The sequence below is a fragment of the Ursus americanus genome, chromosome 25 (genome assembly GCF_024610735.1).
Source record: "Ursus americanus isolate L20-20 chromosome 25, mUrsAme1.1.p, whole genome shotgun sequence".
Classification (NCBI taxonomy): domain Eukaryota; kingdom Metazoa; phylum Chordata; class Mammalia; order Carnivora; family Ursidae; genus Ursus; species Ursus americanus.
Window position 1 is genome coordinate 32,080,888 of NC_142151.1, and position 24,334 is coordinate 32,105,221.

A 24,334-nucleotide genomic window follows, 5' to 3' on the forward strand; every position below is an offset into this window, starting at 1 on the left:
TAATACTAGGAAAGTGAACTTCAAATAAATCTATATGTGAAAGATTTCTTCTTGTGCTACTGTAACATTTTGAAATCACCAAGAATTAAAAAAAAAAAATATTCTCCAAATAAAATTCCCCTAGAAAGAGCTTAAAAACCTTATCAAAATACCTTTATAACAGCTACCATTTCTTTCAGATATTCTGCTACATTAAAAAACTGCCCCCAAACCTAGACTTGTTCTTAGTTTCTAGGATAAAAATTTAATCTTATTTAAGCTCTGTTATTATTAAACTATAATGTTTAACCCAATGTCCCAATTCTCACAGATACTTTTGTACTTGGAACAAGATAAATACTTGTCCCTTGTAAGCACTTTTCAGAGTTCTTAATTCATGTTTATTTATGTGATTATTTCTATAATTTCTGTCTTCCCTACTAAACTGTAAGCCTTGTGAGGGCAGGGATCATGCCCATTTGACTCTACATTATGTCCCCAGTACCCAGGGGATGTACATAATAAATGTGCAGTAAGTGTTTATTAAATACATTAATCTCTACGACTGTGCATGAACACCTCTATGTGTCTCGTGCACTAATCATGTTGGAAGCTAATGGCACAGGCTGAAAGATGCATAAAGATGCCCAGAAGACAGCATATCTGTACAGTGAGAAGGAACAACCAGTAGCAGTATCAATAAAACAATCTTAACTGGAAAGAAATCAAGTAAATTATAACAGGGTTCCATGAGTGTTGTTAAATCATTTTGTTAACAAAAAAAGTTGATTATACTGAATGCCTCTCTTACATCACTTGGATTATATTAGGGCTGTTGATTTCCTACCATGCAGTTCCAACTGAAACTCTAGAAAGAAACTCCCCTTTGCCCATCATCCCACTCAAAGGACAGTACCGGGCACTCAAACAGACTATACTTGAGGTTTAGGACTAAGGTTAACACTAGGACAGGTGAATATGTTTGGAAAGATATTTCCCATCAGCATTCCCCAATCTCTCCCCTATGCAGTTTTCCTTCCTCACCTGTAAATTGTTGCAACACACAATTTTTGTTATTGTTGATTGTTTCATTATTTAAGCTCCAACCCAAATTCTCTTTTACTCCAGTTTATAGCTAGATAACCACTTTATTCTAATCCTCTTACTTTCTCCAAGTCACCAGTACCCAGCAAATGTTACTTTTCACTTATATATAAAAAGCTAACTCATATATTATAAGCTGTTCATGCCAAATATAAGTTGCTACTTTATAATTGTTGTACCTCAGATATTCAAGTTTTCCTCAATAAACTGAGACAAACTGATATCTAAAATAACTATCTAAGCAGCAATGAAAAATATTTAAGTTTGCATGTTACACAGAGTCGTGGAGTCGGAAGGAACACTAGTGATCACGTGGTTTAACCCCTTTGACACTTAACAACCAATATCAACGTTTTTGTTGACAACCTAAAAAGAAACTGTGGCCTAGGGTAGTTAGCCTGCTCAAGGGGACTAGACAGAACAAAGTGTCTTGACTCCCAGGCCAGTATTCTAGAATCTTATGCTTAAAGTTCAAGTTCACAGACATGGAACATCAGCATCATCCAGAAGCTAGTTAGATAAGCAAAATCTCAGACTCCACCTCAGTTTTACTGAATCAGAATCTTCATTTTATCAAACTACTCAGGTGATTTGTGTGCATATTCATGTTTGAAAAGTCCTATCCTAGAACACAAAACTGCTCTGCTTTTGCTATCCTTTAGGGGATGATATAAAAACCAGAAGCAAACTTTACTCACTAAAGACACTTAAAGGACTTGAAAATTTTAAGGTGGAAGGGTGCTTTCATACACTACTTTAACTGTGTATTTTATTTTGACCTTCTAAAATAGAGGAAATCTCACATTTTTAATGCCATAATTTAATTCTTATGATAAACAGAACATCCTAAATACATACTAGTTAGGTGAGTTCTAGTCCAACTTACAGACAATTAGAATTACATTCTCACTATAGGATACTTTAAATAAGTTATAGAATTATAGAATAAAATTATAGATACTATAGAATACTATGTAATGTGTGGAATATAATTATGGAATGTAAATTATTAAATAATTTGAAGAAAATATAATTTTTAAGCTTTCATATTTAAAATAAGATATTATGGTAGCTAATTACTGCAGAGTGAAAGTTCTCAAAAGGCTTATTTTAAGTAAGATTTGAAATTTCTGAAGTGGTGCTTCTAAAATATTTAAATATTATTTTCTTAATCATTTTGATCATATAATCTGGGGGGTTATTTAGAAAAAGCTATGAAGAGAAGTTCTGATAAGAAGTAAAATCCTACTTGATCCTGGTTTAAATAACTATAATTCTGCATGACTAAAATGCAAATATCTATTGTTTGGAGAGTTCAGAAATGTGCCTTTAAATTTTGCTCATATTTTAAGTGAAAAAAAGAAAATATCCTATTTCTGACACTCACCTCAAATACATTTTAAAAGCAACACTTATTTTTCTAACTCAACCTTAAAAATGCCTTGTAAATCTTATCTATAATAAGGCCACAGTTTCCTGTTGCTTTGTTGCCACTTAATGCTATTTTCCAACTATTATAGATATTTGTATATGCAAATACATTTGAATTGCAGATATAATATTCTAAATATTACACCAAATAAGAAAGAGGGGAGAAAAACCCACCTGTGACTTAGCATGGGCTGCAACAAAATCTCAATTCCCACCCAATTAAAAATTCCCAATCTGTTCACAAGTTTTTGAAAGATACATTCTGAAAGTCAATGGTGGGTTTTGGAGGGGTCATTTTTTGCCTAAAAAAGGTAAGTCACCATCATAATTATGATAGTTTATTCAGAAATCACATGAATTTTAATCCAGGTAACTAGGGAGGGTTTTATTCTCAAAAAATAGTTTCTGGAAATACACTTGATGTATTTGTCAGTTTTATAAAATCATCATTAATTTTAGGAGCACCAAGCTAATCTAGTCTGAAACAATCTATAATTCTATAACACATTTCCTTGTGAATGGCAACTAAGTATTTAAATGACATTTTAATAAAAAACCTGGGAAATATTCCAACCTTCTTTCTTCTCGATTGCTTTCCTCAAGTTTCTGTAGCCTTCAAAATCACGAGGCACAGTATTGGAAGGCCAAGCCAATGAAGGACAAACCAGACAGTAAAAAGCGAAAGTGATAAGAAGGTAAAAATGATACATGAGCTTGAAGACTTTAAAATAAATTTTAAAAGATATCATCAAAGGACAATACACAGTAAAAAGGCAATACATTTTGTATGAATAAAAAGTAAGTAGAAAAACAAGCAGCATTATATCTAAGAAGAGTATATAGATTATCAGTTGAAATTATTCAGCAGTAAAATGTAGAGTCTCTGTTTATATAACTTGATCAGTAGTAAGAGTATTTGGATGCCATTGCTTTTTTTAATCTGAAATGTTTCAATTTTCTCAGCTTCCCCAAAAAAGCCCACATTCAGTGATACCCTCTTCCTTTTAAGCCTTCCCAAAAGACCTTTTTATGGCATCATTAAAAGAACTTCAAAAAGTAATGCCTTTATACCATAATATGAAAATACCATTAATACTACATACTAGAATGCTACTTTTTTGAAACTTGTTTTCTATTTTTAATATACTACATGTGAACATCACTAAATCTAAAAAAAAAGTTCTATCTCAGAATCATACATGAAATGGTATTACAGTCAAATGAGTATGGTTGTTATGATATCAGTGAAAAATGGTAATTTTATTAATTGAAAATAAAATCTCATAATATCACTGTACTAATAATTAGAAACTACTAAAAGGACTACGGCAAAGGTGGCAATAAAATGGGAAATGTAGTACTTTCCATTAGTAAGATTGTTCTTCAATCAGAAAAATATAAGAAAAACTAAAAATATGTACTTAAAGACTTTGAAATATAATTTAAACAATATTCAATACACACACTTGGGGATCTTTACTCAATGGAATGTACTGAATACCAATATTTGTCATATGAACAAAAAGACAGATGTGCTAGGCTCTGATTAAGCATATAGCAATCTTGATATAGCACACTTGTGACCAGAATTCCAAAAATATTTTTCAGAATCATCAATATTTTTAAATGAAGAGATTGGGTCTTAAGTATAAATTATTTCAAGCCAGTTATTTTCATGTGCTTGCATGTGATTTCTCTTTGTTGGCCTGTGATGGTTTTTCATAATCAACTTATATATTGCTATCACAAGAAGAGACTAGCAATCTTTTTGGGAAAAAAATTCTAGAGTGATATTCACCAGGGATCAAAAGGTCCAGTATAATGGCTAAGAAAAGGAAAATAAAGCTATCACCTAAGAAATCTATGTGTTTCTAGAGTTTCAACCTGACACCACTAAACACAAGTATAACGCAGTCCAATGAATTAGTGAAGCTTTTTATACTTCAAGTCATTTAAAGCTAGATATCCAAAAAACATAGGGATTAATGCCTAGTCTAGGCTTATACTAATGAAAATGACCTACAATAGCTTAAAGGCTATGACTCCCTGGCAAAGAGCCCAAATTTTCTACGTCCAATATGCTGTTTATCTAACACAACAGAGCTCTATTAAAATGTATGGATGAAAAAAAAATGTATGGATGATATGAGCTAGTAAGTAGATAAATGTTAGATGCCTTTTCTATTGTTTCTTTAAACAACATTGCAACAAGTAGTTCAAAAAGACAGTGGGGGGGGGCAGAAAAATAAACTAACAATCTGATACTTCTCCATAATTTAAAGGAGTTCAGTTTTTATTCCATTTAGTTCCATTACATGGAGAAAGAATGCTTCTCCTATTAAGAGGAGAGAGAATGACAAATCTTGCCAACAATTTTAACATTTCTGTTACTGAAAAAGAGGTAATACAGTCTCTTCAATTATTCCACCTTATTTTGTTACACTCCCTTATTTTCCTATCTACAACTATGGGTGATTTTACAGCTCAATAGTAAATAAGCACAGACAGGTAGAAGAATAAATCTTAAACCTCCACATATTAGCTAATTTTTGTAACTATGATAAAGACTTTGATGCAGAAAAAGGTTTAACTTCCATGTAAAACAGGACTTATGATGCCTTCGTTGAACATAAGCAGTTTCTGACATAAAAATGATCCACTTGCTACTCTTCCTACCAACACTTACTTTGTCAGGGGCCCTGTAGCCACTACAACCAAAAACTAACAAACACAAAACGAAGGAAATTTTAAAAAATGGAGCTTCTAAATAATTTGTGGCTTTAGTGGGGAGGAAAGAACACAGCTATGAGAATGAGGACAGCTTAGGACATCTGTACCCAAAAGTGAAGCCCCAGATAGATCTTGGAAACTCTCAGCTAAAAGAAGGTAAAAATCTTCCCTACATAACTTGATTTCTTTTTTTCTTCATGAGGCTGCTGTCACCTAGTATTTGAATTAATGCTTCCTCTTTCAAAATTACGAACATCCTTAGGAAGGAGGCTTATTGGTTATAAGTCATAAGGTGGATATATATAGTGTGGATTCCTTTAGCCATAGATGGTTTTGCTCCCAAATTTGAATTTAAGGAGAGGAGAGAAGGAAGTAGATGACTTTGGAATCAGGAATACTTTAGAGTAGAGTGAATTACATCAGAACTACCACATAAGGGAGGAATGGACCATGACAGGCAGCGTAAGGACACAGGGGGTCAGAAGATGGAAAAAAAAGGATGGCTAAGGCAGAAATTAACACTTTCTCCCTAAAGGTTGGCTACATCCATGAAAGGAAAGAAAGTTTCTTTTACCTTTTTTCCTTTCCCCCTTCCCTTCTGAATTGCTCTTACCACACTACAAAATGGGTAAAAAAATCACTGTATGTGAGTCAGTTGGGAAACCTGGACAATATGTATTTATAACATTTTCTAGAGAAAAATTAGTCCCAAATTCCAAAGAATGTTTTTTACTATTTTTTTCCAAAGAATTTTTAAATGAACTTACTGCGTATGTAAGGTTGAGGCAGAATCCAAATTTTACAATGCCCTCTCTGATGAATAAAATACATAAATACGAGGGATATAAAACAACTCAACCAGAATCAATATACCTAAACAGGAGCTAGTGCCTCCAAAGAGTTCCCATGGAAACCTAGACAAACTGCAGTCACTCTACATGCTTCTGGAACTCTTTGTTCATGATTCATTTGTTTCAACCTGTAGCAAACCCTTTAGCTAAAATGACAGCTTACCTACATTTGTAAAATAGGAATTTACATTACGTGCAGCCTAAAAGTTATTAGGATCTACAGCAAAAAGGAAACAATGATAAATGAAATGCTTTAATCAAGCTGAGTAAAACAGTATTGGTTTTCATGTTTAAATCCACAAGAAGGTTTGAATAGAGTGTGGTAAGAAAAATTGTATTAAATTCTACAAATTTATATATGGAATTATATAGATTCATAAACTGGTTCTAAAGGCTGTCATGCAGTTTATGGTACGTAAGAAATTTTTTTCTAGGTTCACACTACATTATATAGGTTTCAGTTCTACAAAGACACGCTATAACATGTATGTGAAAATGCTTTATAAAGCATTTTTTAAATATCATATATGATTATTAATTTTAGGAAGCATTAATATTTCTCATTTTAAGCCATCATTCACTTTTTTCAAGATGATTAAGATATATCTCTGAATTTACCTTATCTAGTTTGGTTTTTTCCTCACCAATTTTTTTTTTTATTTTGTATCACTTTTTGTTAAAAATAACAACGTTTTTCAGTTGGGTTCTTATGTTTAAACATAGTTGTTGGTAAGGTCTTTTTAGCATTAACATCTGCTATTATTTTTACCATAACAATTACTACAGCCACCATAATCACTGAAATAGTCAATTCTTCACTTTGAAATAACAGCTATTTAATTTTTTTACCTTAAAAGCACCAGGGACAAATGTTAATAATAATATATTTTTCCTTTAGTACTATTTACCAGTCAAAATGCTTATCTCCCTGCATTGTCACAAAAATAACCTTCACCAGAGGTATTATTTTAGGTACTGTGCTCACTATAAAAATGTCAAAACAGCTTAGGTTTCTATTGGGATCCCTGTTTTTTATTCATACCTAACAGGTGATTATGGTAACATCTCTAAATTTACCTCAAAATGAAACAACAGAATCAATTCATGACCTTGAGAAAGATACCCTTCCTCATACTTATTATTCATGAACAAAACCAAGACCTTTAAAAACAAGTCATACTATTTGATATTTTGACCACCTACCAAACTGAATTTTACAAGAAAATAGTAAGTCATGTGCAAAAATCTCATTTTCATTCAAGCGGTATGTGGGATCACATATAATTCTGTGATCACTGTTTCAGTTTTAACTACCCTGCATAAAAGCTAATCATTAGATATCTTACTGCTGCCATAATCAGTCATCCATGAAAAACACCTATTAAGACATTAGTATCTTAAGAATGCAATTTCAGTTGCAATGCCTCCTAACCATAAATGTGTAACTCCTTGTTTTAATTATTCTAATCATTCCTTTTTAACTCAAGGACACACAGCAGAATTAACTTGAAAAATTTAAACCCCCATTTACTTTAGTTAACTGGACTGTTCAAGGAAGAAATGCCTGGTTGCCTAAATAAATTTCTAAATAAACTGAGCAAAGCAGCAGGTAGACTAAATGTCAATAATTCTACAAAGCAAGACTCTTGTGATAAACCATTTGATAGCTGTGTCCCCTTTTGAATATCTAGCCAAAAATGCTTAAAATTAATTTGGCTGGCATGTTCAAACTACATTTAGTAAGTAATGTGACTGCACCACAGAATCAGTATGTAGACATGTAAAGAATTTGTGAATATTTAACCACTCACACATTACAAGTGGTCAAATTTTTATTTTCCTCTTCTTTGCACCCAGTTGATTTCAGAGGAAGATATTATTAGGATGCAAGGAAAAGAAAGCCTAAAACAGTGGTGAAAAGCTGAGTAACTCCTTGTTCTTTCAAAAGGCCTAAAACAACATAAATAACTTTGACATAATCAAATTAGAAGCCCTGCAGAAATACTGAAGAGACCAAATGAAATTAAATGACAGTCTGATGGATTAGTTTAGCCTTTAGTTAAACTAATCGAGACAGGAATCAGATTATATCCATGAGACTACTAAATTGCATTAGAAAATTGGAAAGAAATGGAAACAGTGAGTTGTGATGGTAGAGCAAGCTTTGCAGAGAAGATGAATGGAATGCAAAAGCAGCTATTTGAAAAATAATAAAATAATTTCTAATAGTAATTTTACCTTGTCAAAGTCTAAATAAAATCTACCATATTATTATAATTAACTTATTTTTCTTACATACAAGTAGAGATAAACCAGTAAATGTATATCATTATAATTTTCAGCTAATTTAAATGACATTTCCCTTATTAACATACTGTGAGACTCTGTATACTCACTGTAATTGCAAATTAAGATATCCTGAAAAGAAAGAAAAACAGGATTCATATAGCAGTGACTTTATAACACTACCTTTTTTTCTTCTTCTTTTCTTTCCTTTTCAGCTTCTCTAAATCTTTCTTAGCTAGATCTATAATTTCAATGGTCTCTTTGTCTGAGGACAGGATAGTAGGAGAGAAAGTTGATGATCCACTGAAATACGGTGATCTTGCTGTGGCTCTTGTCAAGTTTTTTCGAAGGTTCTCATTCACAGCTTCACTTTCTAATAATTTCGCCCTAGTGAATAAAAATATATTTAAATGGGAAACGTTTTTTATTGTAGTACACAATTCATAGCGTACAATTTACCACCCTAACCATTTTTAAGCATATAGCTCAGCAGCACAAAGTGCATCCAAACTATTGTGCAACCACAGCCGCCATCCACCTCCAGAACTTGTTCATTTTCTCCAACTAAAACTCTGCACCCAGTAAACGTTAACTCCCCATTTCCCTCTGCTCCCAGCCCCTAGCAACACCATGTTACTTTCTGTCTCTACAAATCTGACTACTGTAGCTATAAATAGGGAACATTTTCAAATATATTGTTTTGTATGCTAAAAGGTTATTCAAAATGTATTTCAATGTTGCTACAAGGTAGGGTTGTTGTTGGTTGGTTGGTTGGTTTTTTTTTTTTTAAATAAATGTGCTCAGAAACATTAATGTTTAGGAGTTTTTGAAATTCCCTGATTAAATAATTATAAATTTGAAATCACATTTTTAGTGCTCAAAAGTGCCAATGGTAATTAGATTAGTTGCATTCTGGCCAGTAGGCATTAGTGATGTTGCTTTGTAAACCCATCATTTAAACTTAAAATCTACAAGCAGCATGGTACCCTTTCTTTCAGTTCTTCATTCATCATGCTATAATAGCATTTCCAAATCTTTGTAAGAAATAGTTAGTCAAACTTGCCCCTAACTGGCTGAAAGACATCTGGCTCCAAAGCATGGCGTGGGAAAAGATGGTATCACCAAGGAAACCTGTTTGATAATTGAAAACATTCTTTTGTTTGCTCAAGCAGTCCTAATAATGACAGGAGAATAACGTATGTACTGTCAGTAATATGCAAAAAACACAGGATGACGAGATTCTAAAAGAGGGGACTCTTGAAACAAAAAGGGATTCAGAGTCCACTAGGCTAGTCCTTTATTTCTACTTGATTTAAACCACCAAGAACACAATTACCTACTTCAATATAATAGATTTCCAAGGTCAATTTGGCAGAACGGTGATTGAGACAGGGCTATAAGGAGAAAGTACTATCTTACTAGATCAGTCTCAAAACTATATTGTACAGCACTTCTGCCATACGTCCAAGTATTTCAGAGAAAGATGCTAGATTAATTTGCAGTTTATAAGCTCTAGAAGACACAATCACCTCTGTGTTTTTTTACTACCAAAATTATTCATGACACTGCTGGAATCAGCTAGAAACAGAGTGTACATAAGTCAGTGAACATATGTTTTAAGTCAGTGTCTTATACATTCTTTAATGAAATTGTTTTATTATGTCAGGTGTCTTATGTGAGCAGAATAACAATTACATTATTTTGAAATGGTTAAGCAGCTGTGTACAAACGTCCAGGTTAAATGATTTCAAAATTACTTTAAAGAAGCTTCTGAATATAATGCTGTCATTTTGTTAATCAAGAGCATAACATAAGTATAAAAACTCAGCTTAACTCTAAAAACTCAAAGCCAAAATTTACATTTTTCTGTATTTTCAATAGCCTGGGTACATAATAATGAATGAGATAATAAACTAAATATAATAACAAAAAAACCCCACAAAAAATAATAAACAAAAATATAATAAATTAGCTATCAATAATGACTGGTTTTGTACTGGTTCATTTATATAATAACCAGACAAATTCTTTTATTACCAGATTTAAGTTTGCATTTCATAGGGGTATATTCAATGCTTCTTCAATGCTGGTGCTGATAAAGGCTGAAACCTTTAGGGATCAACTCCACAAAGCTCAAGATACATTAACATAAGTTGCTTTTTGGGCTTTTTTGATAACAACACTCTCTCTTCCCACTCACCAACCGACCCTGCCACCTGCATTTCATTTAACAGGAGACCAAGCAGTGAGTCATGAGGGGAAGGACACAAACTTCCTTAGGAAGGAGCAGGTTGCATCTTAGCTCCGTCACTCACTTGATCTTGGGCTGTTAGTCTTTAAAAGCCTCTACTCTTTCCTCAGTAAAATGAGATGAAAATACACATTTCCCTATCATTGTTATGAGGATCAATGATATAATGAATTTAAAACTCACCAGATTGCTAATGTATTTAATGAATAATAACTAATCTTACCAAAAAGTTGGAAAGGATATAATTATCAAGCAGTGGGCGATTAATTAAGCAAATCAATTACAACCACAAGATAGTACCACATGTAATCAAGCAAAAATTATGTTAGAAAAATATTTAATAGCATTTAAAAATGCTCATAATATCTTGTCACATTTCAAAGAAAAGATAGGAAAGCAATATATATACCCTTATGTCAATTTTGCTAAAGTATGCATTGAAAAACCATTAAAAAGATACACCAAAATGTTAACAGCAGTTCTAGTAATGGTAGCCATATGGTTGACTTTAATTTTTTTATACTTTCCTATCTTCTCAAAAATTTCTACAAAAATTTTAAGCCCCTGTCCAAAAAAACAAGAACTAATTAATTAATTAGTGTCCATTATTATTTCACAACAACTAATGGGACATGTAAATTTATTAAAAGGAAACTAGTACTATTTAACAATTAGAACAAAACTTAAAATATGAACATTCCCAAGTGGCAATAATCAACATAAATGTGGATTATGTTAAAGGAGCTATGAATAAATGCCTTCCAAAGATGAAGTTTTGGTAGAAATATGGATTGGAGTAGGATTTAGTAGAGAAAAAAATGATATGAGAACTTGGACCTAAATAATACCACGTTAGGCTGTGATATCTTGTTCTTTCATTTGAGCCCCATAATAACTCCTTGAGACTAGCAGATATTACCTCATTCTTAGACATAAACAAACTAAAGCTCAGAGATCTTAGGGAACTTGCCCAAGGTCACAAACTTATTAATAAGTAGAAAATTTAATTTCAATCCAGGTAATCCAATTTATATTCAAAGCTCACTTATGCTTATTCCATATGTACATTATTTTTTATATTGTAAATTATAGCTTGGCATTCTAGAAGACTACCCTCAGGAGTGGGACACACCTAATTAAAGAACCATCAAAGAAGTTGTGGACAAGTGGAACAAGCCATTAATGACACAAACAATGAACGCAGGGCCTAAGAGTCATCTCTGTTTTCTAAATGGCTTAAAGAATAGTCTTATATCAAGAACTTGAAAAAGAGAGATATTAGATGTTGTGTTTAGCCACATGAGGAGTAGAAATGATTCTGTTTTGTAGGAAATAATGACACTAGTCAAGCCATTTGTCCTATAATGAGATCAGGCTTAGATATGGTCTTAGAAGAAAAGAAATAAAGCACAAGAACCAGAGCTTAGAATGAGCCTTAAAAATTGACCAGTGCCAAAGAAATAAGATATAAAGGGAAGCAGCCTAAGAGGAGGAAGAGGATCTTTAAGAATTCAAAGATAGAGGGGCGCCTGGGTGGCACAGCGGTTAAGCGTCTGCCTTCGGCTCAGGGCGTGATCCCGGCGTTATGGGATCGAGCCCCACATCAGGCTCCTCTGCTATGAGCCTGCTTCTTCCCCTCCCACTCCCCCTGCTTGTGTTCCCTCTCTCGCTGGCTGTCTCTATCTCTGTCGAATAAATAAATAAAATCTTTAAAAAAAAAAAAAGAATTCAAAGATAGAAATGTCAGTTATGTCTCAAGAAATGGTAAATAGGGTCTACAGAGTGAGGTCAGAGAATAAGTTTTTGGTAGTAGGCAGGAAAGAGCACTGCCAACACAGGATAAAACTGTTAAGTCCAGATTGGCTGCTGACCAGAACCAGGACCTAATGTCCCAAAAGCCTCCATCAAAAAGGTAAAGCTTAAAGATACATATACCAAATAAGGGCAACAGTTACTTGAGTAACTTTATCTTCAACCACATCAAATGTCTTATATGTTTTCACTTCTTGAAACATTTAAGGGATCCAGTGTGCCTTGTGGAGGCAGAAACAATGGAAACAATACTCATCTCTGTCTCTAAAACAGCTCAAAGGGGAGAGGAAGAGCACACAAATACAAGATGGAGAAGTGTTAGGGTGTCTATGAAAGATGATCTCCCACTTGGTTATCTTCTGCAAATGGGTAGCAAAAATGAGATCTGAGCTACTTATATGCTCCCCCACAGAGCTCACTGTAGTTTTACTTTAAGAGAAAGTAGCTCAGCCATCAGAGCAGACCATGGAACCTGAAAATATAGAAATGAATTTTGTCCCTGAACTGCTTTCTAATCTGTATTACCCCAGTCTGGGCTCAGTGGTCTCCTCCACCTTCCCACACCAGGCGTGGGTGTTCTTAGAACTAATTTCTGTCATTCCATTTACTACATGTGACTATCTACGTAAGTCACCCCACCTAGACTGGGAACTCCTTGTTTACGTCACACTTGCTGAGTCCACAGCATGGTGTTTGGCACACAGTAAGCATTTGTAGTATGTTGTATGAAATGAGTGTTGAAGGAGGCTCTCTATGTACCAGAGAGGCAAGGAAATTGGTAGGGATGCAATGAGTCACACATTAAAAAACAGCTGGAGAAGTAGAAAAGAGCAGCAGTAATGGGACATTTAAAAAATTAGAAATGACTCGGCGGGGAGGGCTGGATGGCTCAGTTGGTTAAGTGTCCAACTCTTGGTTTCGGCTCAGGTCATCATAATAGGGTCATGAGATCAAGCCCCTCATCAGGCTATATGCTCAGTGGGAAGGTCTGCTTGAGATTCTCTCTCTCCCTCCCCATTCTCTCTCTGCCCTCCCCATTCCAAAATAAACAAATAAATCTTTTAAAAAATTAGAAATGAGTTATTGATGTTGACCATTCCCAAATGGTGGAGAAAGAGGCACAGGGAGGGAAGGCACCAAAAGTAACCTCATAGATATTAGTTATGCCGGCCCTGTACATCAGGTTAGGTAAACTCCCAATCAGAGGTATAGTAACTAGAGTAGGAGGATAATATAGGTAGAGAATATGGGAAGAGAAGGGAGAAAAGTAGCTTGGAATGTGATATTATGGGAAAGGCAAGTACCTATTCCCCTAGAGTTAACCTCACCAAAGGACTAAAATATCACCGTGAACAGTTACTAAACAACAAGCTCAACAAATAACAATATAACTATACTACAAAACCCAAAACACGTGCATTACATATGAAAGAACATGAACTGCACCTGAGATCTTCGATTTCTTTGATATAACTGTGAATCATATTACTGATCTCCTCATTCCCTTCACCTGCAAGATAGAATATGAAATTAAGCATTTTCTTTAAATTAAAACTTCAACAAAACAGAATCAGAGAAAAAAAGTTATGGAAACAAAACAACAATGCTTTGAAACACAATGCATACAGCAGATTTCCTACCCTTAGTTATATAAGCAGACAATAAAATAATATTACAAATGCAAAGGCCACATTTTGTTTCTTCAAGAATGTATTATTTATAAATTACTTAACTTAAAATCACAGACTGTATATATACACAGATTGATTATTTCTACTTCAAATATTCCAGGTAATTCATGAACATGAAGAATGTTCTCTGCCCTCCAAGTGTTAATCCCTCACTCATCCCACCTTACACACATACCTGCTCTGGCAAGAACCTGGTTGGCTTGATCACTAACAAGCTGTGTGATTCTGGTCCTCAGTGCATCAACTGTCTCTTGCATGGCTTTAATTCTTACACGCAGGTTATTATTTTCAGTCTGTAGCATAGCATTCTCATGAAACATGTCATTGATGCTTTCCACACCCTCCTCATCAATTATTCTTTTACCCTAGGAAAGGAAAATAGTTCCCTGTTTGCTAAAGGGTCTTAAATATACAGGAGTTTTGTTTAAGGATACTACACCTCTACAAAAAAAAAAACGCTTCTGTTTTCGTAGCCTCAAAGCAAAAGAGATCTTTTTCCCTCTACTACATCCCTCTGTGGTGTATGTGTCACTGAAGAAAGTGACTAAGGAAGCCCTTTTGAAACAAAAGGTGGTCAGGTTGATAGACTGAACAATATTAAAGGTTACCCACAAGGAAAACTAGAGAATTCTATCTTCAAAAGGAAGGAAGCCGCTGTTTGGACAGACAAGAGACTCTGGACACATGTACGTACAAGCCATCACAAAGACATCACTGTCTTCACAAGACGCACCACAAAATGCAAAGTCAAACCCATTCACTCACGGTTTTGTACTCCATGAGCTCCATCTGAAGCCGTGTGATCTCACCACGAAGTGCATTGATTTGCTGACTAGCTCTGTCCTGATTGACCATCACCTTGTTCTTGATATTTCTAGCTCGATTGGCATATTTCAAGGTATTTAAGGTTTCCATAAAATCTCTGTCTGAAGGGCTAACACATGCTATCATGATTGTTTGGCTGAAAGTTAAAAAGCATAATTAGGTTTACAGAAAAAAGCAAGTAAAACACTGAAATAAGCATTTTTAATATCCTGCCTTTTGAAGAGTATTTTATCTTCAAGATACTAAAAGACTGATACTACCAATTTAAAAATAAAAGCAAATTTAAAAGTCCCCATGCTTTAAGACTATCTTAAGGAAAAAGATTTTTACTTAGGTGAAATTGGGGAAAATCAAATTATATTATCCTTCTTTTACCCCTAATACTTAGAGAAAGTACAAGTGCATATATTTATTTCTCACCTCTTTACAAAATATTTCTGAAGCAACGCAAACAAATAATTCTAGAATTTAATCTATCCATAAGAATGACCAACTATTCAAATATCACTTCTTTCATTACCTACTTAATATTTCAGGATTTTACATTTTTCTTCTTTTTAATTACTTGTATCCTGATTTTTTTAGACTTTATTTATTTATTTGACAGAGAGAGCGAGACAGCGAGAGAGACAGCACAAGCTAGGCAGGGAGCCTGACGTAGGGCTCAATCCCAGGACCCTGAAATCATGACCTGAGCCGAAGGCAGATGCTTAACCGACTGAGCCACCCAGGTGCCCTACCTGTATCCTGATTTTTTATGTCAGCAAAGAAATTTACAAAAAATTCTATCAGAACAAGAAGAATTATTTAGTAAATCCACATGTTTTATAATAAAAACCTCATCTGTGACTGAGTGGTCAAATTTCCTGAGTTTTGGGCCAGATTACACAGATAAAAATGGAAAACAGGGGCGCCTGGGTGGCTCAGTCATTAAGCGTCTGCCTTTGGCTCAGGGCGTGATCCCAGAGTCCTGGGATTGAGCCCCACATCAGGCTCATCCACTGGGAGCCTGCTTCTTCTTCTCCTGCTCCCCCTGCCTGTGTTCCTTTTCTCACTGGCTGTCTCTATCTCTGTCAAATAAATAAATAAAATCTTTAAAAAAAAAAAAAAAAGGAAAACAGTACTTTATGGTCAAGATGAATTGCTTTGACAACCAAAGAATAGGATAGTGAAATGCTTAGTATGCCCCAGCTATTCTGTCTGTCAATGAAACAGACATGGAGATTATAATCAGCACTTACACACTAGTTAGAAAATGTACAGGAACTGCAATTAAGGAGCTAATTTACCCACCCTGGTAGGAATTTCATACCCATCAATTCTAACCTGTAGCCTCCAGGTGGCATGATAGTCCGTGCCACCTTCCCCCAAAAATCTCAACACAGCACTCATAGTAACCCTTTTAAAAGGAGTCCCATTCCACCCATCTTTAACCCTTAACAATGCTTGTCCATTAGTATTTACTCTTAGTATTATTCAAGACTCAACACAGGTACCATCTAGTCCAAGAATTCAACCATCGATTTGCCTACTCTCTTTCTTTTCCTCATATCCTTTATGTATCTCTTCTTTGTTGATATTATTATTATTATATTAAAATTGTATAGACCCCCAACTCTTAGACCCTGAACTCCTAGAGGATAAGGATCATCAAAGTTCATTCATTAATATACTTTGTATAACACAATATTGGGATCTAGTAGGTCATTAGTAATTGTGCTGTGTGTCACGTATACATAATATTTACTTATTAGAGATCAGAAAGTTAAAATAATTCATGAAGACGCACCTGGGTAGCTCAGTCAGTACTTCAGCTCAGGTTACGATCTCAGGATCCTGGGATCAAGCCCCGCATAAAAGGGCTCTCTGCTCTACAGGGAATTTGCTCGTCCCTCTCCTTCTGCCTCTGCCCCTGTCCCCTGCTTGTGCTGTCTCTCTCTCAAATAAATAAATAAAATCTTAAAAAAAAAATGATTCATGCATCTCTAGCTCTCTCTTTTGATGAAGAAAATAATCAAGTTAAGAGTGACGGTTACGGACACTGATTCAAGAACGGGACTACTCAAAGTGTAGCCCCCATTTTGGTGAGAGCCTAATATTTGTTACACGTTCACAATAAGTACAGAAATTGAGAGTAAGCATTTTACACTTTTACAACATTTGAACTTGCTGTAATCAATGATCTCATCTCATTGAATGGAGTACAGAGCAGTTCAAGTGTTTTCAAACTTACCTGGGAAGTCACAAATGGTCAAGCTGAGTATAGTCATGCACAGTATTAACCCACCACAAATTGGGGAGTGGGGTAGAAGAACCTGCCCTTCACAAATATTTTGAGAAGCATTGGGATCAAGTGCTTAAGGAGATGGTGAAAGTCAGGAATAAGAGGAGCTAAGATTTATTGTATAGGGAAGATCACATATTAAATAAAATCCCAAAGATACGAATTTCAAGAATGGTTGTATTTATGAAAACTTCAAAGAAAACATTAAAGCTGTTTACTTTTAAAGTTTATATGAGACCACAATTCTGTTTTAAAGGAAACCATATCACCTAAATAGGTTATTATAGTATATATCTTATATATTATTTATTATGTTATATCATGTATCATATTATATCATACATTAGGGAGGAAATACATCACAATGTTAACAGTAATTACTTGTAGGGAACAGAAATATAATTGATTTTTATCTGTGCTTTACATTTTTCTGTCTTTTTCAGAATTTTTGCTATAAATTTGTTGTAATGTTATATTAAACATTACAAATTTATGAAAGCCAGTTTGGTTAAGAAAATAAAAGTCACTAAGTTATGCACATAAATAGATACAGTTTATTTCCAATAATATCTTTTATCTAACTTTTTTTTAAGATTTTATTTATTTATTTGACAGACAGAGTGAGAGAGCACAAGCAGGGGGAGCAGCAGAGGGAGAAGCAGACTCCCCACTGAGCAGGGTCTCCATCCCAGGACCCTGAGATCACGACCTGAGCCTAAGGCAGACACCCAACGACTGAGCCATGCAGGCACCCCCTAATTTTTCTTTTAATAGTAATTTGTACGGACTTTACAATACAAAGGTATTCTGTTCTCTAAGGGTTATACAAAGTATAATGCTTTTGAAGTAGAAGTTCAATTTCAAAATTTTAAGCAGGAATTGAGACTCACTAAGGATGGGATTAAAAGAGGGTTTTTTTGCTGAAGAGTTACCACTCAGTAAGGAAATGAATAAGGAACATCTGAGACTGTAGCCAATCTCAATTTAGCTATAGCCAATCTGAAACTCCAGAGGAATTCAAGACCCACAGTGCAAATATCTTAGACTGCTTACAGGGCAAGCAAACTTTCAGAACCATTACAGTACTCAAAAGTATTAAAACTTGTAAGGGGAGGACATTTATCATCTCTGCTTTGTTTTATAGTTAAGAAATAAATATAGGAAAGATCTACAATTTAGCAAACTTGAAAAATTTATATTTGGCTTAAAAAACAAAAATTGGTCTCATTATAGGAAGACCCAGATTGATACTAAAGGTCAGCATGAAAATATAGAGGAGAAGAAATATGCAACAATGCAAGCCATATTGTATCTATACACAGAATGTGCTTAAAGAATGAGTGAAGACAATGCAAACTTTACATAAAAGGAAGAAATATAAAAATAATTGAGTTACAGTTGAATTCTGTAAAACAAAACTTTACTCCTAAATCTAAATATATTTTATATTATCAAAATTCTTTGAATAGTTGTTCAAAAAAGGAATTCTTTAAATGTAATTACCAGATCATTTTATAGCATCTAATAATCTTTCCAATAAATGTGTCAGACCTTTGAAAACACCGTAAGATAGATTCACTGTGGTTGTCTGTAACTTGTTACATTACACTATGATTGAATTTAAATGCCAAAAATGTTTCCACTTGTAAAGCCAACATGTTGATGTTTACAAAAAGGAATGCATTACCAAAAGAATGAGTTTAGCTGATGAAATAGATCAGAAATATCTGAAGTATGGAAAAAAGAATATCAGTGATATTGGCAAAGTTAATAAACAGCAAACATCCTATATTTCATTCAATTGACATTAAAAAGAAAGTTTTTCCATATGTAAAAAACTGTTACATTTTAGGAGACTTTGGGGTGCCTGGGTGGCTCAGTCCGTTACGTCTGCCTTCAGCTCAGGTTGTGATTTCAGGGTCCTGGGATGGAGCCCCATGTCCGCTCCTTGCTCAGCAGAGAGTCTGCTCCCCCCCCCCACACCCCCACCATGCTAATGCATGCTCTCTCTCTTTCTGTCTCAAATAAATAAATAAAATCTTAAAAAAAAAATTTAGGAGACTTTGTAAAAAGCATCAATATTTGATTACCCTGTAATTACTTAGAAGACAGCATGTATTTTTCAACAAAATTTTATTAGGCATCTGCTATGTGCCAAGCACTTACAGCAAGAAATTGTGATATAGTAGAAAAAGTACATGCTATGAAATTCACTTATAAGCTAAGTGACTCTGAATACATTACTTAACCTCTCTGGATTTCAATTTCCTTATCTGTAAAATAGAAACAACACCATCTACAACAGGGGATGTATTAAGGATTTTGTGAAATAATCACATACAAAAGGACTCACACATTTTAGGTACTTAAAAATTATTAGTCCCTCATTTATTAATTTGCTTTATAATAAAAAAGTTCTTATAAATCACTTCACAAATTTACTTTAAAATTAATGAGTACGTGAAATTCAGGAATATGGAGGATAATCACTTATGCATACCTATTACCCCCAAGGGAATCCTGTAGCAGTCTTGTCAGCTTAGAATCTCTATAGGGAACATGGGTGGCCCTCTTGCTCTTATCTCCCAACGCACTTATTACATTGCCAAGTGCCAACTGATAGAGAGAGAGAAAGAGAAGGAAGTAATAAAGTTTTAGTAATTATAATACTCAAATAAAAAAGCTTATAAAGAATAAATTGGAGACATGATAGAATTGAGAACGTTTGGTTTTGTTTCACATTTGTATTTTGAAATATGAAGTATACTTCAAAGTCTTTTTAACTACTAAAAACTGACACTACTCAAAATTTAGTACCATAATACACCCATAACTCACAAGTATCTAAACTTCTATTCAGAGATTTTCTTTAAAAATAGAAATGTGATAAAATCGGCACCATCTAACCATCCCTAGAATTATCAGAGCATCAGGTTGTATCCTCAGAAAATTGTCAACTGATGTTTCAAATTCTTCTCAACTCAATGAAGAAATAAAATCTGTAGGCAGTTTAACAAAGTCATGAAACTTTCTTATAGCAATATAGCTTCCTTTTGGAAAAACAAAACCTTCTTTAACCATAATAAAAATACCAGTATGATTTCTCTGAACAAGGTGTTCCTAACACAAGTATATCTTTAGAAATACAATGAATATGTGCTATTCATCCAGTATTTAAAAAGTAGGTCAAATTACAGAAGTCTCTAGTCAGTCCTCCTGACACTCCTACGGTTTTTCCTACCACACTGAACTGGCACCTACAGCATAAGCACTAACCTAGACCTTGGTCAGTAATGCAAACAGCTAAAACCATGTCTTTGTCAGGACCAACGGATCCTGCAGAGACCGACATCAGCATCACATTGTGTCTTAGTTGTCCTTCTCCAGAGAAGCTTCAGTTTTAATCACTGGCCACACTGAAACTTTACCAGATGGACCTGAACATGTTTCAGTGGCTTCAACAAGAAAACAGATCAATGGCTTTTGTTTTTTCCTGACAGCACAAATGGAAATTCCACTGTGATTTTATCTTCTAAGAAATTCAGATCAATACGCAATGTCTAGGATCCAGGTCACTCCCTTTAACACAATATTGAACCATAGCATAAGCATCAAGATGGGTGTTGGAGTTGGGAAGTCTGGCTCTCTCTACTCAGCCTTGGTTGTTAATTTCCACACCAAAAAAGTTACAATCATCTAGGAGCAAATACTGGGCAATAGTAAAATAGGACCATCTGATTAGAGTCCCCAGCTCTGGGAAGGGAGGGTGGAAAGCAACGCAGAAAACACAAGCCCTGGGGCGCCTGGGTGGCACAGCGGTTAAGCGTCTGCCTTCGGCTCAGGGCGTGATCCCGGCGTTATGGGATCGAGCCCCACATCAGGCTCCTCTGCTATGAGCCTGCTTCTTCCTCTCCCACTCCCCTTGCTTGTGTTCCCTCTCTCGCTGGCTATCTCTATCTCTGTCAAATAAATAAATAAAATCTTTAAAAAAAAAATTAAAAAAAAAAAAAAAGAAAACACAAGCCCTGATGCTATTTGCATCACAGAAATTTAAGGATGCCATTACTTTTATGCAGGAACAAATGTCCAATTTTATAATGAAGTCAATAGGAAAAGGTTTATTATACAAAAACTTGCCCTAAAACTTTCTCTTCCATATAATGAAAGCATTAATTATACTAGCAAACGCAAGGTGTTTTGCAATCAAAAACACCACTAGGTGGCATGGTATTAAAATTAACTCTTAATATAATACATGAAAATTCTCATTTTAAAACAATCATTACTTTTTTAAAAATTGTCTGTAATTCCCAAAATAAAATGATTGTCATAAAATGTTATCAAAATAACCTAATTTGAAAGTTGTCTCATGAAATATTTAATATTAAATGCTGATTTTGACAATTTATTTTTAAAGGTGGGCAGAATTCTTAAAATCATTTCTACTATATATATTATTTTATGCATATATCATAAAATTTAATCCAACTAAATTTATACACATGTAAAAATTTGCAATGTTTTAAAGAAAGAAAGCCTATAATGTGCATTACTCCTAAGTTTATAAGTTTACTATAACTTTCATTTCTCAGCTCAGCACATGAAGGATTTCCACTTGGGTATTATGTATTACAAAAGGGAAAAGGACATACAAGCCCACAGTTGATGGAAATGCCTTCTTTCGCCCTCTCGCCTGTAGCTCCAGTACGCTTCAGTCTTTCTGATCCTGCCAGATCAACAAAATGAAACTTTGCAGTCAAGGTTTCAAATTCATTCAGCTGTGATGATTCAGAAATCACCTTATTATCAATCGCATTTTCCTGCAGTTGAAGAAAATAATCAAAAATATTTTATTAATGTGACACTAAATATCCTCAAACCCCAACTTGCCCTCATTATACATATATTAAATAAATATAAATATATTTTAATACATATAATATTCAAAAATAGGCAAGTAGCCAAATAAATGTAAATGTAAAAAAGTCTACTGGCAATAAGCTTATTAGACAAAGGTAGAAAGAAGCTTGCCAGTCAGAAACCAGCTGTCATCAACTGAGGCTTTGCTTATGTTGATGAAAAGAAACCTGTAAGGCACAGAGTCTTCAAAGCAAAGGGTCTCGGGTAACTATATCCGTCACCATCAAGCCACAGCTTGCTTTCTGGCTGCTGCAGACACATATCCATTTTTTAATTTCAAAATCTTACATAGTTGGCCAGCTTCAGTTTAAATATAATCAGAAGCATCTCATTAGGAAAAGGAATGATTAGCCAAACTAAATTTGGCTTAAATGTACTGTCCTGGGATTTATGTGGATTCTTAGGAAAATGAAGCTGACAAGTGTAAGAAATTAGAACTGGGTGGCTCAATCGGCTAAGTGTCTGCTTCAGCTCAGGTCATGATCCCAGAGTCCTGCATCGGGCTCCCTGCTCAGCTACATAAATAAATAAAATCTTGAAAAGAAGGAAAAGAAAAGAAAAGAAAAGAAAAGAAAAGAAAAGAAAAGAAAAGAAGGAAGGAAGGAAGGAAGGAAGGAAGGAAGGAAGGAAGGAAGGAAGGAAGGAAGGAAATTAGAACTAAAAACTCACAGCATCTATTTGTGGACACATTCTGGTTTGACACAAATGAATGGTAAAAATGGCATGTGAACGAGAGCTCTGAACATTCATCTGGGTACTAGCTGTGGTCCGGGATAAAGCACCCAGCTTCAAACACTGCATCATCTGGAAAAGGAAAAGAAAGATTTTACTTGAGCAATATTTAAACAAGACACCATACAATCAGAAATCTAAGCTAATGGTCAAAACCTACCATATTAGGGAGATATAAAAGATGTGGATTTTCATATTATTTGTTACAGGCACTTTCTGAGCTGAACTTCTCAGTATAATAGTGTATTATTTTTTTAATAGGAGAAAACACTGAGATTCCATTGTTTGTCATTTGCTGACATTTGCAGCTTCCATTCCAAAACTGTTAACAGTAGAACACTTGGGAACAAACTGAGCAACTTGAATTGCTGGGGCCCTTCTGTATATCTTCTCTTGAAATACTTTTCTATAAGTTTTCTTAATAGTTTCCCTTTAGGAACCATGGTATTATCCTACATATGTGACAGCAAAAGGAACAAAAGGATTGGGGTCTCATCCTTCACCTTCAATGATCTCTCTTTCTCTAGCTGTGAAAGAAAACTATACATACATTGCCTTAGATTCTTTTCATGCTATGATAAATGTACTGACTTTATCATAGCCCTGACATTGTAGATAATAAAATCCTGATATAAAAAAAATGGGGAAAGAAGACAAGATTTTAACTCCATATTACATATGAGAATACAAATCTCATTCTTGATCTTAAGCAAACTATCAGTAAAGCTGATTATTAAATAAAGCCAAATATGCTCTATTTTAACTTTAACATAAATGTCACCTCTGATTCTGTATTCACAGTACGTGTTGTGACTCCCACAGTATAAATTCCTCCAGCTGAATCTTCATGAATTCTTATATTTGATTTTTTATTTTTTGCATCAATATCACGAGTGGTATCAAATAAGTCAAGGACCTCTTCATTATATAGCTATCAAAAAGAATTATTATAAGCTTAATTTTAGCAGAAACTGCCTCATGGCTATTAACAAAAATTGCATATTATCTTTCAAACATATCTTAAAACATCTTCAAAATAACATATTTCTTTAAAATAACACATAAAAATGAATGATACAATTATTATTACAAATACAAATAAATGCCAGATTTCTTTGTAAGAGTAAGAACAGTAAATGACTTAATCATGATTAATGTGCTGGAAACTAGCTAAAATGATCTGTTAATCATTTATAAGAGATAAACAAATATTTACAAATATAAGTAAACTCAGAAATACCAAATGCAGACAAATCCGAAGCTTAGGGAAGATTTTAAGAAATTTTACTACTTCAGCAAAAAATATTTCCTATTGTCCCACAACCTTTCTTAATGCATCTAAAAACTAATACTTAGTATTTTTCCAAGGTCAGCAATGATATTAGTGTTTCTGTATCAATACTGGCAAAGAAGATTACACCTTAGAAGAGAATGCAGA

General features: G+C 34.2%; 1 protein-coding gene across 11 annotated transcripts in view; it reads right to left on the reverse strand.

The window, feature by feature from the left end:
- KIF21A (kinesin family member 21A) overlaps window positions 1–24,334 on the reverse strand; it is a 158,300-nt gene that overhangs the window by 47,981 nt on the left and 85,985 nt on the right. For 6 of the 11 annotated variants that reach the window (XM_087855776.1, XM_087855772.1, XM_087855775.1 and 3 more), the window contains exons 4-12: window positions 23,678–23,827; window positions 22,834–22,968; window positions 21,897–22,064; window positions 19,745–19,860; window positions 14,901–15,096; window positions 14,311–14,500; window positions 13,891–13,954; window positions 8,565–8,768; window positions 3,089–3,127 (exon numbers count right to left, since the gene is read on the reverse strand). In XM_087855776.1, coding sequence (XP_087711902.1) covers window positions 3,089–3,127; window positions 8,565–8,768; window positions 13,891–13,954; window positions 14,311–14,500; window positions 14,901–15,096; window positions 19,745–19,860; window positions 21,897–22,064; window positions 22,834–22,968; window positions 23,678–23,827 — 1,262 coding nt within the window. The remainder of the gene's footprint in view (window positions 1–3,088; window positions 3,128–8,564; window positions 8,769–13,890; window positions 13,955–14,310; window positions 14,501–14,900; window positions 15,097–19,744; window positions 19,861–21,896; window positions 22,065–22,833; window positions 22,969–23,677; window positions 23,828–24,334) is intronic. The other 5 variants (XM_045776508.2, XM_045776503.2, XM_045776512.2 and 2 more) reach the window with 1 other exon arrangement.